This window comes from Cyanistes caeruleus, chromosome 5 (genome assembly GCF_971803275.1).
Source record: "Cyanistes caeruleus chromosome 5, bCyaCae1.hap1.1, whole genome shotgun sequence".
Lineage (NCBI taxonomy): Eukaryota > Metazoa > Chordata > Aves > Passeriformes > Paridae > Cyanistes > Cyanistes caeruleus.
This window is the reverse complement of record NC_141705.1, coordinates 76,241,042-76,258,205: the sequence shown is the minus strand read 5'-3', so window position 1 is coordinate 76,258,205 and position 17,164 is coordinate 76,241,042. Positions and strand designations below refer to the sequence as shown.

Here is a 17,164-nt window from a genome sequence, read left to right as displayed (position 1 = left end):
GTAGTGCTGGGTATTTTCTCCTTTCCTGTCCATACTGTCATGTTTACCCATTGCTTTGAGTAATGCAAGAATTGAATATTTCCAGCAGTTCTTCACTTCCTGATTATTGAGCTATTCTGATTCAAGCTCTACTGAAGTGGTATTAGCATCTCTTTGGTGTTACTATAGCACATATGCTTAAGTAAAAATAAATCATAATTCTTATTAAAGTTTTCTAATAATTCCATTTGCTGTGAGGAGCACCGTTGTAAATTTACATGAGAACTACCACTGTAGTTCTACTTTGTTTTCCTGAAATGTGATTCAAATGTAATATGTGGCTTTCAAGTACACCTGGAACTGTCCAAAATATCCATCTACAGGGAAAAACCATTTAAGAGCTAAATGCTTTCTTTTTACTTCCGAGATTTAACAGTTTTAGTTATGGGGTGTGTGCCCTGCTCTGAATATGTGATTCTCTTTCCCTTATTTTCCTGCTGCATCAAGGTAGCTGTTTTCAAAACTGGAATTGGTAAAGCTAATAAAGTTAGTACAGTAATTTTTAAAGCTCTTTGTGATTGTAGCAATTCAGAGCTTCTGGAGTTGGATTTGTAGCACAACATTTTGAGTATTTGGGTTATATTTACTTTGTACATGTCAATAGCAAGTCAGGCTCTGGCATGGCACGGGCCAAAACCCATGAAAATTGGCTTGTATTAATGGGAAATGAAGATCTCAGGATATTACAAAATAGTTAATGCAAAATATTGATAGCTTGGTGGTCTTTTTTTGTTTTTTTTTTGTTTTTTTTCAGTTGTAGAAGCATTCTTTCTGAGTGACAGAACTGAGCAGTATTTAGAAGTTGAGCTTTGTCCGTAAGTACAGCACTGGAAAAGTCCCAAAAGTTAATTTACACTTGCAGTTCTACTGCTTGTGAGATACATGTATGAGGGAGACTAGACACAGAAATTGTTTCAGTATGGGGAACATATGTATTTGTGGAGGTATTATGCACTAATAACTTTTAGTTTTAGGAAATCTCTGCTCTGATTCTTTGACAGCCACGGACAGCACTTACTGCTGCTTCTTTCTGGCAGAAGAAAAGCATGGAAAGTAAGTGGTCAAGTACATTCATAATTTTGTTTTTTTATTTACCGACTTTCTGATCAAAAGATGGTCAATACCTTTTTTTCCCCTTTTTTTTTCCTTTTCCCTCCTTTAACAGGAAGAGCTTCCTTTGGAGTTTGAGGTGACCAGAATGAAAACCAAATGGGAGGGTAAAGCGCTTCTTCCATGGAGTTATTTTCCACCATGCACTGACAAGTTCAATGCCTTTGCAATTCATGGCTCAGGAGAAGAGAGAAAATATGAAGCACTTTATCCTGTGCCTCCACATGAACTGCAGGAAGGACAGGAACCAGATTTGTAAGTGTAAAATGAGTTCTTCTGTAATATGGTTGCACTACTGTTGGAATACTTAAAAAAGCTAATCTGGTTTTTGGATTGAGTGCCCCTAGTATTTTTAATATAGTACTTAGCTCTGGTGCTGTACTTGGTAGAAAGCAGTGTGGCACTGAAATTAGTGCTTGATTTCCACATTAGACATATAAAACATTATGCATTCAGTACTATTGGTATCTGCTTTTATCACCCTCCTCATCTAAATCATGGGTAGGTTGTTCTGCTTTTCCTTCTTGACTTCAGCTCCTCCTGAAGTGCCATTTAGTGATAATTTCAGCAGCTGCATTTCCAGTAATTCTCTTCTGCTCCTTCCCTCCTGTTCTAAAAGCTTTCACCTCTACAGATGGTTGCATGCTATGGAAAAAATTGAGAAGGCAGACTAAACTAAAAAAGTATAATTAAAGGATACCCAGTATCAATGGAAGAAAACAGAGAATTTGGATTTTTAAATTGTGCTTTGAGCCTGTTTTTTTTTTTTTTTTCCTTTTGAATGTGAGGCTGAGATGATCTGATAAAACCTGTCACTCCTGGGCATTTTGTATAAATGAACCAGCTCTAGAGGGCACACTAGTTCTTGCAAAACTTGTCACACAACATACAGTTATGGTGAGGTAGGGTAAATTTTAAATAAATTACCATTTATTGCCTTTATTTAAGAAAAATTTAGCTTCTTCAATTGTATATTTAAAAAAAATCTGAGCAATTGCTGGTAAAACACATTATCAGTGTTCTGTGACAAACAGATATTTTTATTTCTCTGTATTAAACTGGAGAATAGATGTAATACTACTCAAGAAGGAATTCTTTTATAGTACCCCTTTCAAAAAAAAATCTCCCCCTTGTCTTTTCCAGATGTTGGTAGCAGATGAAATTGTGTGAAGAGACTGTTCCTTGCTGCTTTCATTGCTCTCAGTTTGTTTTTGCTCTTACAGATTACTACAAAAATAGTAAAATATTACGACTTGTTTTATTTCTCTTTTGTTTGCAGTCATCGTTTGGAATTTTTCAAGGACTTGAACCTGAAAGAACTGACAGGAGAAGACTGGAAGCAGCCTGAATCAGATATATGGAAATCTCTCATTAAGTGAATGGATTGAGGCATAAATTTTTGTAAAGTTGAAGTTGGCTGAAGCTGTATGGAAACAACAGCTTCCTCATTCTGAGCAGAGGTTGTAGATACCAGATTAGCAAGGCTTTCCTTCACGCTGAAATCATGGATCAGTTTGGAAATCCACTGCAAAGCATGTGGATCTGTTGATTCTAAATGGATGAATGGCTTGTGTTTAAATCCACCTGGGTATGGAGTTTTTCATGTGTGCAAGGGATGAATCTGCTGCTGCCAGTGAAGGAGGAAAAATGTGCTAAAATTGCATCTGTGTTTTCATGAGAGCTCAGAAGTCTGACAAGGCCAATACCTGGACTGAAATCTTCTGATTTCCAAGAGTTGCTGCATTGCTGCTGTATTTTCACTGCTGCTTGTTTGTTTGTTGACTGCTGAATGAGATCCTTATGTGCCTAGATTTTTTTTGCTTACAATCAGGAGGAAGAATGCCTTTTTCAGGAACACAGAAGAAAGTAGGTATCAAGGATTTTGGAAGCTCAGCACTTGCCCTGCAAGAGGTATAACACTGCCCTTTCCTGTCTGTTCCTGTGCCTGAAGTTTTCTCTTGCTTAATGCCAAAGGGGGAAATTATTCTGTCTCACAGACCTCTGTGTGGAGTTTCTAATGGTGTTTAGGTGCAGAGGATAGATTTACAAAAGGTTTTATGTATTTTTCAGGTGAAGTTTCTGGGACAAATCATGCTTAGTAAAATCTTGTGGTATAGTTGTGTGCATGCAGAAGTGGGTTTTTTCTAAGACTTGTCACATCACTTTAAGAATTAGTCTCAGATGTCTGAGAATTTTTTTTTTTTGCATGCCAGTGAGGGCTGGAGATACTCTAGGTGTATATTTTCTATGTATAGGCATGAGTCATTTTAAAAATAGTGAATATTCTTAGCTGGCAACATCTTATCCGTAAACCCTCAAATGATTTACAAATTACACGTGCCTTTTTGTTATCTAGCATAGCAATTGCTGCTTGATTGTGGCTGCTGATTTAATCTTATATAAATTAACTTAGAAAATGTAAAGCTTGCCCATTAACCAGATCCTTGCTAGTATGCAATAATAAACACATTCTGATGGTCCTATTTTCTTTGCTGTCTTTCTTTTCTAATTTTAGCTGTAGGTTCTGCCTGAGAAGCAAAGGAGGTGGGAATGTCCCACCTTTGTGTAGAATATCTCAGTGTGGTTAATACCTGAGATAGGATGTAACTTTGCAGTTTTTCTGTAGCTTTAGATTCCCTCTTGTAGTTCCAGTTTTATAGAACTGTGCTTTCAGATTTGAAGATATTACACTTTTTCTGTGGCAGGCTTTAGCATGTCAGTGCACTCAGCCATCCAATTGCTGTTGCTCTGTTTCCAATTAGACAATGTAGGTTCCTTGCTGTAAAGTGCCGTCTGTTGAAAATTGTAAGTATTGTACATTTCAGTTGTTTGGCTTCTTTTTTGCCTTCTATCCATGTACAGTTTTCTATAGAATGGCATCAGTCTGAAATACTGAGTAATTGAATAAATGTTGATTAAAGTATCATCTAGACATTGACATCTCAAAGCTGCTTTGAAAATTTTAGTCAAAACCAAAATGTCATTTTGCAAAACTTTTAGACTTTATTTAAAAAACTTTGTCAAAAAAGTGTGTGCAAAGATTCAAAATGGGTGTACTACTTTTCTCACAAAGGTTGTTTTCATATGAGGAATGATACTTTTACATAAAGGACAGTAAATAAAAATTTTTATTCATCTCATGCTTATTCTTACTTCAAACTGACTGCTTCAGATTTGATTTTGGATGTAAATGATGAACTTGGAGGTAAATAGATTACTTTCCCTAAATAAGTAATTTAAAGTAAAACCATTGTCTTTGCAGTACAAAATGCAATGCTAGGTGCCCCAGAAAATGGAAATTTTCGGACAGACTTTATTCAGGGCCCGTGTTACAGCATGCAGCCATTTTTTGGTTCACTTGTGTGTTTCTGAGCTTTAAGTGTCTGTTTGAACTGTGAGTACTGGGGGCCAGTTGTAGTCTCTTTCCTGAACTGTGCCTCAATTTTTGATGACAGGAGGAAAATGACAAAACAAACTCTGTTCTGTATGATAATGATAGTGTGTTCATTACTTGTGAACTTAAACTTGAGAACCAGAATTGTACATGGCTCAATCCTCCTTATAATGTCAGTCAGTCTCTTTAGGGCTGGTGTTTGAAAACATCTTATTTTGCATTCCCAAAGACCTTGTTCTTTATGCTTCTTGCCACTAGGTGGGAGAAGAAGGTTGTCTAAACTGTGCCTTGGTGCTTCCAGCCTATTTATCCTTAACCAGATTCATTCCTTCTTGCTATATACTTGATTTTAGAAAAAGGATATTTCAGTCAAGCTGATGGTGGCTTATTTTGGTTTATTTGAGACATTTTTGTTGTAAGAAACACTTGTCATGCTGTGTAGTTACAGTTCTTATTTTTGCTTTCTTGCAGGGCTATTTTCAAAAATAATTTTTGAGACAAAATCAACAGAAGATAAATTCCATGAGGTGTCAGTCAATCTGTAGTGTAAAAGTAGTTTTGTGATGTTCAAATGATTTAAATGTTATTCTGGATTTTATTTTTTTGCAAATGTCTTGGATAGTCTCTGGCAAACTTTCCAAGAGAGTTGTTTTGAATTCGGAAGGAATTTATTTCTTTCAATACAGCCTGATCTGTGAGAGGTGGTGTGCCACTTCAAGGGTGAGGCTTCAGTGGCTCGAGCAACCTGCAGTGAAGCTTGGTGAAACAACGTGAAACCTGTGGCTTAAGAGGGACAGAAAATTCTTTTTCTTCAATACAAAAATGCAAAAAAAAATTTTTTAGGTAAAGAAAACTTGAATGGTAATGTGTGCTACTGGTAGAAGTTATTTGTACCTTAAATACAAAGCTGGAGCAACTTAGGCTGTCAGGTAACATCTAATATTTTGTGTAATGATCCTGCACAGTGGGGTTTTCTTTTGTATGCAAAAGCTCTTAACAGGAATAAAATTTTGCTCATTTTTTTGTATATTTAAAAATATTTTTTTCTGATATGCCAGGTCAGATATTAGAGCTAGGAAGCTCTGATTTCATTCAGGACTGTGTACATTTTGACTGTAATGGCTGATATAGCTACTGCATTATCTGTTCTCTGAGTGAGTTAATATTTGTACTGCCCATGATTATAAGTTACTGCTGAATGTGATGTTGAAGTACTAAAGGATGCATGCAGTTCCTTTTTTCCAGGCTGTTTTGTGGCTCTGAAAGGCACATCACAGAATGTTTTGTTGTGTTTTATATTCTGACCATGTAAAAATCCTTCTGAAATGTGAATGGCACAGTGCATAATTTGCTGCACATAAAATTTGAAAGTATTCTTTCACGGTACCAGGGCAATCTCTCAAGTAGAATTCATTGCATTTAATTATGGTATGTTTAGAATAATGCTGCTCAAATTTGATAGTTAACCTGTATTTATTTAGTTGGTGATTCCTTTCTTTTTGCTTTTGGTGTCTGCTTTAGTTTGTTGCAGTGTCTGTGAGCAGTGCTTCAGCAGAAGTACAGGGAAGTGCTTTAAGCCTGATTTATTTGCACAGGTTTGTGTAAACAGCTGTGCACGTGCTCATACAAACAGCCTCACTGAGATCAATACAACATTTACCATAGGCTGTGCTGCAGTTACGCCCTTTTCTGTCTACTTGTCTGTCAAAGTTAGTGTTGTCAGGAGAATTCAGTTCTATCCAAGCTCAGCCTGCTTGTTTTCATTATTCTGTTTCTAAACAAGTAAAAGCTTTGGCTGCAGGGGGTCTGTGGGAGGGTTCCCAGTGATGGATCAGGAAGCACTGTTTGTATCTGCACTGGCTATGAACATACCAAAATATGTTCCCGTTTCATTTTCAGGAGTTATGCTGTACACTATCACAAAGTATGTGTGTAAATACTCTCTGCCAGTTATGTAGCGTATTTGCAAATACAAATGTATTTTTAAATGTGATAGACCAGAACTCTAAAAATCTAAATAGTGTTAAAATAGCTGAAGTAAACATTACTGAAGTAAAATTAAATTACCGTGTCCTCACTGCTGTTTTAAAACCAACGCAGCCAGACTAGTCCAGTGGATTTCTTGGAATATGGAACAGATTCTTGTGGGGGAAGAGAAAGGAGTTTTCAGACTTTTTAAAATACAGAACTTCCCTCTGTAGAGCACATTTGTTGCCCAATTTAATCTTGTCTTTCATTTCACGAGTTAGTTCTCTTGAACTCAGTCTCTGCAGGCAGTGAAATTTATATCTTGGTGCTGGTAGTAGCTGTCGTAAAATTATTCATCTCTAATTCTAGGCAATGTAATTGGTTCACTTCTTACTGCTGAGTTTGCTTCCTTCAGCAAATGAAACAGTTTGGAAAGTGGTACTTTCTCAGTGCTTTATAGCTTATACAAGCCATGGCATTTATATTTAATCGCATCTGGCACTTAAAAGAACTGGTTCTTGTTTCAAAATTGCATATTACTTTCCTAAATGTTAACAGGGTGGGCTGTAACCTCTTATGCCAAGTATCTGCTTTAAATCTTTTTAATTTCAGCAAAATACTTAGCGGTTTCAGGGGAAGGGTAGTTCACGATGTCAGAAGACAAAACCTGTGGTCTTGTACCTCCTTAAATACTTGTGACTTCTACAAGGAAATGTTGAGACTTGGTGAGAGGTCCCTATTGTCAGCAGTCTTTTGTAATTTCTGTGAAACAGCTTTTCGGAAACTTCAGAAGAGCACAGCTTGAGAGGTGAATTCTCTGCAGGTTCTGCTGGGAGTGGGAATCCACCCCTGGCAGGTAGAATTGCCAGGGTTTGACTTTTTTAGTGGGTAGTGTTCTTTCTGCCTGGCAGGGACAGGTTATGTGATGAGGAATGCCCTTTGATTGTGAGCACCTGCTGTTAAGGCTGGGGCTGTCTTCAGCCCTGCTCGGAGCAGAGGAAGGTGATATTTCCCTTAACACTGTGCTGCCGCTGCGTGCTTGAGAAGGTTCTGTGGACTCAGTGGGAGACTTGACTGGAAAAGGTACATGGAAGAAAGATGAAGTGATGGGTTTAAAGCACATAAAATCAGATTAAAGAAATCCTCTCAGCATAAAATAATTTGAGTTTGGGAGTGTGATAGGATAAGCATATGCTCTGTTTCTTACTGTTTTTTAGGTATCTACCTATGTAAAAAGGTCACTGTGGTGGATGGATTGTTGGCTGGAAACACTGCAGCTATTCTTGTAGCTGGAAACCAAACTGAAGGCATTTTTTTTTAATTCCCTGCAGTGGTTTCTCATTACTTACAAGCTATACTAGAACTGTGTGTTAATAGCTAGGGGCAAAGCAGAGTTCCTTGCTGATGTTCTCAAAAAATCTCTTGCTGAGCAAAGGTAGTGGGAAGTGGAAGAAGAAAGCTGCCAGAATTCAGGAAATCGGGAAGCTCAGGCTTTGCTGTTGTGGGCTAAGTGCAAACCATAAATGAAGTGGGAATGGGAAATCTCCCATACAAGCCTTGCTGGTAGCAGATTCATTCTCTTCATGCTCTCTATAAGGTGAAGTAAGAGTACAGCATGAATCATAGAATTGTTAAGGTTGGAAAAGACCTCTGAGACCGAGTCCAGCTGTTAATCTAACGCTGCCGTGTTCAGCGCTAACCCACGTCCCCAAGTGCCACGTTCACACATTTTTCGAGCGCTTCTAGGGATGGTGGTGATTGCACCACTTTCCTGGACAGGCTGTTCCAGTTTATTGAGCTGGGCAGACAGTTCTGGTTCCTGTCTGATCACCCTTTCAGTGAAGTTCATGTATGTGTCATTCAGTGGTGTGTAGGATCATATAGCCATAGGCTAGAAATTAAGTATAAAATGTGTAAGGCTGCAGAATACTTGGTTACCTCTGAACTCTTGAGTAGTTGATGCAACAATGCCTTTCTGTGCTCCTTTATATTCTTGGATGGATCCCTTCAATCACCTCTGCAGGTTCTTTTGTCCTGAGGACAATAGGTGAAGTGCTACCAGTCTATATATCTCAAATCACTGTTCAAACTAATGCAAATCATATTTCCTTATATTGTTAAATAGATCTGACTATCTTATTTGTACTTTTAAATTGTTGATAAAATCTGTGTACGGATGAAGAAAGTGAAGTCTTCCTTGAGGTGATCTCATAAATCAAGCTCTGTCAGATTATTGTAGTAATATTGTTCTTTGAGAAGGAAGTGGAGACTATATTTTATCTGTTCAGATATTATTGATGAGATGGTCATTGGCATGAAAGATGAAGTCTTTGGCATGAAGGATGGTTTTGGATTTTAACTGCAGGCTGCTGCCTAAAAGGAGACATCTTTATCTTGCCAGTGCTTTTGGTTTGACATGTCTTTTTGAGCTCACAGTGGAATTTTTCAAGTCACAAAGTGAGTCGTTACATAGACAAGGGGAATTTTTTTTATATACTGGAATATCCTTCAGACCTGAATCTATTTCCACATGCTGCACCTCTGAAGTGTCAAGACTTACTGAGATTTAACATTTAGTATTGGAAAAGAATGTCTGAGCTAATGAGAAGTGGATTTTATTTTTCTTTTTATTTCTGCACCTGTTTAGGTTTAATAGAGAAGTAAATGGGCTGCTTTCCATATTAGTTAGTCTGTGTATTTGATGCTTGTGTGAGGCCCTCCAGATTAATTAGAAGGTTTAGTCAATGATACAGGAAAGACTAATCACATTCTGCATGTGTTAGCTTCAGAGTGCCAAGTCTTTACTTTCATCCTCCTGAGTCTACAATGCCTGAAGTGCCTCAAATCCTGATGGCCTTGCTTATAAGATGTGCAATTTGTCTGTTAAAATGAGGGCTGTTGCACAGATTCTGTGTCACATGCACCGACTGACTGCTTTGTGTTCACTGCAATGCGATATGCTGAGTAAGTAACCTCTTTGGTTATTGACACCTTATCTCTCTGTGATTCATAGATGTGTTCTGAAAGTCCTCTGTAGTTTTTCAACAATGTCTGCTTTTTTTTCTCATGAAATCTTATTTTCCTGATTAGCAAGACCACAAAAACCTCCTTAGAGAAGACCTTTGTCTGAAGATCTGTGCAACTTCTTTCTGTCTTTAGCTTGTGTATCAACATTTACACCTCAAAATGTTGGTTTAGCCAATAGAGCCCTTAAAAATTGCGTTTCAGTCAGAAGAATTCTCTGCTCCATATAAACTTAATGAAACATCTGTTTTTTTTTGTTTTTCTCTTGTGGAAAGATAATTTAATTAAAAATTGATAGTGCTAATTGACAAATGTGGTGATTCCTTTAAACTATTAAATATGCTGCTATTAAAGTCAGTTGTTTCTAAGTAGAAGTTAATGGCTAGTTTATTAGAGCTACTAATTGCCTAGTTTTGCAGCAGATGTAATGAATCTAATTATGGTCATAAAGACTGGATTGTTTAAAATGCAGGTATTATGCAAGATGAGTTTTTTGGTTTTCAGTAGCAGGAGACACTTCAGTGAACAAGTATAAAGTAAGGAATGTTTTTCCATTGCCTCTTTGAAGATTGAGGTTTGAAAGTTAAAGTGTTAAACTGCGTCTGTCTTTTCTGACTTAGCTGTGATGTTCCCTAAGCCATATCAAGAGCAGAATTAATTGTGGATGATTGTGTGTCTCTTCAGCATCTAATTAGAACGTCCTAATTAAAAGCTGTTTTGTGAAGCCTGGTTTCCATTGGATTTGTGTTCCGTGTTCCCTGAGCCCTCCCACTACATTAGAAATCACCTAAGAACCTCAGGTCTTGTTAGAGGAGTTTGTAATTGCTGTCAGACTCTGATTTTGCTGAGTATCCATCACCAGCTTCACACAAGTGGAGATAACAGGAGTACATTTAGATTTTTTTTTTTAAGAATAATTTTCTTTGCATGTGTGCCTATTGTCACCTTTCAGTATGCTCTGCATGCTTGCATTTGATATCCTAGCAGCTTTTCTGGTGCAGGAGATGGGCTGAAGCTTTTTGCATTTGCTTAAGCTCCATTAGCACTGGTGGCGAAGCCTATTTTCATATCTCCTGGTGAAAGGTTGGCAGAGTCTCAAGTGATTCGTGGATCTGAAAGGCTGAGTGTTAAAAGCCATTGCACACTGGAAGAGCTCTAATTTTGGGAAAACAAATGATGCCACCTGTTACCCAGTCTGGAATGCCAATACTTGTTGGGTATGTCGGGCCCTAAGCTGCAGCGAGCCCCTCTGTACAGCACGGCCCTTTGGAATCAAGTTGAATTTGAAAGCTGAAACCAGACAAGTCACACCAAATTTTGCTAGAGGCATGGGAGGGAATCTGTGGTAGATGATGAGATTGTCATTTCAAATGTCCATTCCAGCTTTGTTAAATCAGCTCTGTTGTTCCCAGAAAACTCTGTTAGAATTACCTTGCTACAATGATTTGCATATTGATTGGACTTAAAGTCTACAAGCATTTAGACTGAACAAAGTTTGGGCCAAATTCTGAGACTTCCTGAGCATCATCTGTATCATCTTGTGATTAGTAAGAAATGCAATCAGTATTCTAGTAATTGAGGATTTTTCAATTATGTAAAAATAGATGAGAACCATGATGCTAAAATTAATTTCTGTAATATCTCTTCTTTTAATGTTTTTCCTGATTTTTCATGTACAGTGAGGTTTTCCAGTTGACCATTGCTGTTCTTTTCACCATCTTTCCCCCTGTGATCTTTATTTCCTTCTGGTTTCTAAAACCTGTAAATTGCATTTAATTTGTTTTACTATGCTAAAATTAAGCACTGAAATGATGCCCTTTGAATAATAACAGGATACCTCTGTATCCCTTGTAAATTGGCTCGGGTTATCCAGTAAACCAGAAAACTGTTCTGTATCTCTTTCTATTCAAGTTTACACTTACAACTCTGTGAAATACGGAGCTGATTTTCCCCCTAAGGATCATCAGAAAGTCCAGCCTCACTGTGGCACACTGCAGAACACAAACGTGTTTTTTCAGTAGCTCAGCCTTTCAGTTAACTGCACACTTAATTAATGTTTTTAGAGTAATAGAATGTCTTTCCCAACAAAGTACTTGATCTCATTTAAAGGCTTTTTTTTTTTTTTTTTATGTCCTTTAACCCTAGATTTATCTGGAGGTACTTTTATGCATGTCTGCAGCATCTTGTGTCTGTGCAAACACATGAAGTGAACAAAAGGGAAGCCCAGTGCTCTTAGAAGCACATAAATATTCTTTGTCATCCACCACTTTCTGTCCTAATGGGTAGCACTTAGGTTGTTGGAGGTATTGTAACACCTAACCATGCAGTAACCAAGGCTAAAGAAGAGAGTAATTTTCCTGATTTATCTTAATGTTTTATATTTGTCTGTAGTTAGAGAACATGTTTGGACAACTTCATGATTGTCCTTTGTTTTTAATGGGACTTTGAGAGAGCTGTAGAAGAAAAAAAGTATTACCTTTATCAGCACTGTCCTCAGTAAGAGTGAATTAAACATTTAAAAGCAGTTATCTTTCAGGATAGTAGTGGTTTAGACATGGCTGTCTTGACCCAAAATGACTCACACACTATTTTGTAAGTTTAACACATAGGAAATAATTTATACCCTTGCACCAGTGTTTGATTGAAAAATCAGTGGTTTTCCCTTTGAAAAGTTCAAATGGAAATTAAAAATGGAAAAACTGATGGTACCACTTAGTGCTTTGAGACAAAGCCTGCACTTCTCATTTTATATAGACAGGGTAGATAGAGGTGAAATGGGAGGAAGAAATTCCTCACTGGGAAGTGGTGAGGCACTGGAATAAGTTGCCCAGAGAAGTTCTGGGTGCCCCAGCCCTGAAAATGTTCAAGGCCCTGTGGGATTGGGATTTGAACAACCTATCTGTGACAGGGTTGTTGGAACGAGATGGTCTTTGAGATCCCTCACAACTCAGATTATTCTGTGATTCTGTTTTCATTTGTTCATTAAAAGCATTTGCCACCTAAGAAAAATGAATTCTACACTATTTAATGCGAGTGAAAGAATATAGAATCATTTTATCCAATACTTAAGGAAGAGACTAAACTGATTCAGGGACCTGATTTGTGAGGTGGAACAAAGTTGTTTTTTTTTTTTTTTTTTGTCAATAAACCAAGATTGGGCTTTAAGGCCAGTCTTAAAGGTAAGTTTTTACTCCTTAAGGTAGGTTTATTTTCTTTTGACTTGAATGTGTTTTGGGTTAAATTGAGAATGGAATGTCATCTGCAACAGGACCTTTCATCTAATGAGAATACAGAGCATCCTTTGTAAGTTGATTATTTGCATACAATTACAAGGAATTAATGTTTTAGAGGAAATGCAGAAAATATATACAAACAACTGGCAGAGAATATATATTTAGCTGTATTCCTTACATGGGGAAAACCCATTGACTTTCAAGATCCAGGGCTGATTCACAGTGTGCAGTGGCCCTGATTTCAGGACTTGAGCAATGTTGTTAGAGAAAAAAACTATTGTGGGAGCTTTTCCTTCATTTTAGGCTTGGTGTTTCCATAGTACCTCAGAATTTTCTGGCTGCCTGAAGGACCCTAGGTGGTCTCTGGTTTGCTCTGTTAGAGCACCATTTCCTACTCAGTCCTGATCAAGAAACCATATTTATGCTGCTTAAAAAAAATTAGTATTTTAATGTGTAGCTTCCTGATTGGTGGGAATATAATAGAATTTACATTTGTCATGTTATACAATATTACTATACAATTGTTATTCTTCAATACTGGTTTGGTTAAAGGTAATAAACTCCTTATAATTATTTGCTACACTAACTTACGACCTCATTGCATTTGAAGCAAAATTGAATTTTGCTGCCCTGAAATGTGGATCAGGGTACATATACACAATACACAGCAGTATTTGGCAAGATACATATGAGGCCTGGAGTACTGTGCTAGACTTCATCCCATCTAAGAGAATTAATTTTTTAAGTGGAAATTGTTAGTGAAACTCATAGCATTTGCTTGCAGAGTGTTTTCCCGTTCCTTGTTTTCATCACTAATTGCCATTTGGTGTATTTGAAAATGTTAAGTCAAAAAAGGAATCTGGGAGAGATCTAGGACCCAACTGCCTTACTATTGTGGATGTAGATAAATCAGTTCCTACTGTCAAGGAATGACTAAAGCTATGTGAAAATAAACATCTGGTTGAGCTTGTTAAGTTGTGTTGTCTCACGCTGAAAATTACAGTCAGGCAAATGTTCAAGTTCTAAGGGGCTACACTTGAATACTTCTTGTGTTTTGTATTGATTGTTATAAATTCTGACTGCAGAGGGATAAAAGGGGTTTTAAACTTCTCTTCTTGGGCACAAAGAGCTTTCCAGAAACGTTCCCTTAATGGAAAATATTTGAAATTGTTTTCCCCAATCTTCTAAGTAGAGATGCTATTAGTATGAAAAAGCTGTAGCTTAATCTCTCAAATTCAGGGACATGGTTGTTCATGTTCTGTTACTATCGACTCCAAACCCATGGTTTTTGTGTCTATTTCGAGCATTTCTTATAAAGTAACTGCTAACAGCTTGCCTTTTCTTTAACTATGGAGTAAAATAATTTTCCAGGACATCAGATAATTTTGCCAAACATGATTTTTGTTTTTCAGTAGTCAAAAAAGCTGCTACAACTCCTCCCCTTGTAGGAAAGGACTCAGACCTTTGTAACAGCTACAGCTTAATTATAGCCATGGTGTACCTGTTCCCTTTCGATACAGATTTTGACTTTGCAGATTTTCATGCAGTGTGGTTCAGGGTGGCTCTTGGGAGAGATCTTGGGACGCTGCTAAAATTAGATTATTTCCAGAGGCCAAAAGGGAATTCTCTCTAATGAGATTTTCCGAACCATGGAGAGACTGCACAGATTCCTGACTGTTTGTAACATGCAGGTAGGAATATAATGGAAAACAGGATGACAGTGCTTATTCTGGACAGTCTATACTTATGGTTCATGGTAATAAGTTAACTTTTCATAGATCCATATGGATTTTACAGAATTATATGTTCTGGAGTGTTTCAACTTCCTTTGCTCTAAATAGAACCTTTAGGATGAAAATCAGTAAAGAACAAACCGATTCATAAACCATAAAATATTACTCCCTGTTGTGGTTTAGGAATACTCCTCTGCAATTTAATGCTCCCTCTGAGACTCTCTAGACCACAAGCCACTCACTCCTCACTCCTATCATGTTTTTAGTAACTTGGTTTTAGGGAATGATTTCTGTAATTGGCTGAAAAGAGTGGTTAATAGTCAGGCTTCTTTCAGTTAGAACCAAAAAATTTGTTTAATTCTGAGCTTATTATTGCTGGATGTTACTCTATCAAAAAATCAGACATTGGTATTGCATTACAGGTAATAACCCAAGTGATGGTCGTCTGTTTTGCTGTAGTTAGTTTAGTAGCACCTATTCACTGTTTTTTGATCTTTCTCTGCATTTGAGAACCCTGTCCTGGTAATGTTGTAGGTCACTAACAAGAAAATCCCCAAATGGTAACATATTTGGACGTGTTACTGGATTGTCTTGTACACTGTGGTTTGGGCCAAACCTTGGCATGGGCTCAGGACACTTGTTTTCAAGTCAGCTGTGTCACCGAGGGTATCTTGAAGTCTTTGAGAACATTCTCTGAATTCTGTATAGTGCCACTTTAAATGTAAGTTCAGGAACTTTAAATGAAAGTGTGTTAAGTTTTCTTTGCAGAGTGTTATTTAACTAGAGGGATTCTGGATTAATTTAGCAGCCAGGTCTGTTCTCTCAGCCATAAGCCATGCTGTCAGGGAAACTTAATTACACTTTAAGTGGGATGCAAATGAGTTGTGACACTACATCATTTCACATGAAAGGTTCATTACTTACATTAACTGCACAATACTCTCTCCTAAGCATAGGGCTCATTGCAATTTCTCTGTTTTTTAGCATGGTTATATCTGACTATGGCTTTTACTTTTAATGTGTCTTTTCCTACTACATGTCCTTACTTAAATCGTTTAAGCTTTAAGCTGTTGAATTTATTAAATGACTTGGACCTGAGTAGCATAGAAGATACTAAAATAAGGTCTTTAAAGTCTTCCAGAAGTCTCACTTTGAAATTATTTGTCTTCTTCTGAGTTTTCAAGTGTAGCATATACCTTGCTATGACACATGCTCTTTAGTAGGGATGTACATTTCTTCCTTCTTTCCCAGAAAGATTAGAAGAAAAACAGATGCCATTATTCTTAGCAGCTCACCATATTTGTCAAGTCACAGTAAATCATGATGGAATGAAATATCTTTCTAATGACTCAAAGTTATGTGACTTTGATTCATGGATGGTCATTCTCAAGTGAGAAAATAAGATATGGTGGTATGTCTTAAACTCTTAGACCACCTCCACAGTTCCTTGCCAGGTTTCTGCCATCTACCAGTTGTTCCTATACTGGTGAAAAAGGTCAACAGGACAGCAGGTAGAAGGAGTCTTGAGTGGTCTTGGGGCTTATTCTATTACCAGTAAATTTATTTTGTTTGCAAGTTCACACTAAACTAGATTCTAGTTAAACCCCTTGTTGCTGCTTGAATAGAGTCTTGAAGGCAAGACTCTCGGGTACTTTCAGCATTACACTGCTAATTTCATAATTGCCAATCCATTTACTAAACCCCATTCCATTTCGCTGAATTTAGTGCTCGTGAAAAACGCTAACATGATACCCTTGAAAATACCTGGCAAGCATGTCTGTTGCTAATTCCTGTGGGTTCCTGAGGAACATCCTGTATCCCTGGCTGCGGAGGGGGAACCAAAGATTCTATATCAGTGCTTAAACAGGCTGTTGTCAAAAGCAGAGCTTTAACTAAGCCTTTGGTAGCATCTCTCATCAGTAGGGGCACTACGGACTGGAGTGTGACTCTTCCTCAGTCTTAGTTTCGTTATGACATTGGGAAAAGTGATACCTGAACAAGTTCTAATGAAAGATTTATTAGGTCTGCAGTCTACCTCAGTCCTAATTTTATGCACCTCCGAAGTATGGCTCATTAAGTGCACTGCTGCAATTTTAGGAAGGATATCCACGTTTGTAAGTGCTGTTTAGCATGCTGCAGTGGCTCCAGCAACAAAATAACCTGCTTTTCCTTAGGGAGACTTTGGGTATCATCATGCATCTCTTAATTTCACCTCTTTCCCTTCTGTTAAATTAGAACAGAAGGGAGACCTTATTACCTTCTCACTAAGTATGAGACAATGTGGTTTTGTGAAACTTGTGAGAATGATTACCCAAAATTCATGTGCTGCACTGTTTTAAAGTATGAATGCACCCATGACTCATTTCTGGGCTGAAAACTGGTTCATATATAACCACAACTATACCGGCAACAAATTTTGATCTTGCTGCTCCTTTGAAAATTTGTCATTCTATGAATATCCCTTTAGTTTTATAAGGTAGAATGCATTAGAAAATGAAAACAAAGCTTTTCTGAGGTGTTTACGCTCTCTGGTTAGGTTATATGTTTGTGGATGTACATATTGCCACAGGTTTAGCAGTCTTAAATTAAGCTGAGTGAATGGGGAATATGATGTTATGAACTCTGTACTTATGACCTAGAACTTGTTCTTCACAAAAGTCACA

The 17,164-nt window shown here is 37.4% G+C and overlaps 1 protein-coding gene across 17 annotated transcripts in view; it reads left to right on the top strand.

Annotated features, from left to right (window-relative positions):
• Positions 1–17,164, top strand: part of C5H4orf33 (chromosome 5 C4orf33 homolog) — a 39,090-nt gene that overhangs the window by 1,630 nt on the left and 20,296 nt on the right. For 3 of the 17 annotated variants that reach the window (XR_015287277.1, XR_015287278.1, XR_015287281.1), the window contains exons 3-6: positions 794–854; positions 1,041–1,092; positions 1,205–1,404; positions 2,429–3,015. Coding sequence is in view for 4 of the 17 variants with exons in the window: in XM_023926583.2 (XP_023782351.2) it covers positions 794–854; positions 1,041–1,092; positions 1,205–1,404; positions 2,429–2,528 (413 nt within the window). In the remaining 13 variants the exon portion in view is untranslated. Of the gene's footprint in view, positions 1–793; positions 855–1,040; positions 1,093–1,204; positions 1,409–2,428; positions 4,290–5,014; positions 10,260–17,164 lie in introns of those variants that run through there. The other 14 variants (XM_023926583.2, XM_023926581.2, XM_023926584.2 and 11 more) reach the window with 8 other exon arrangements.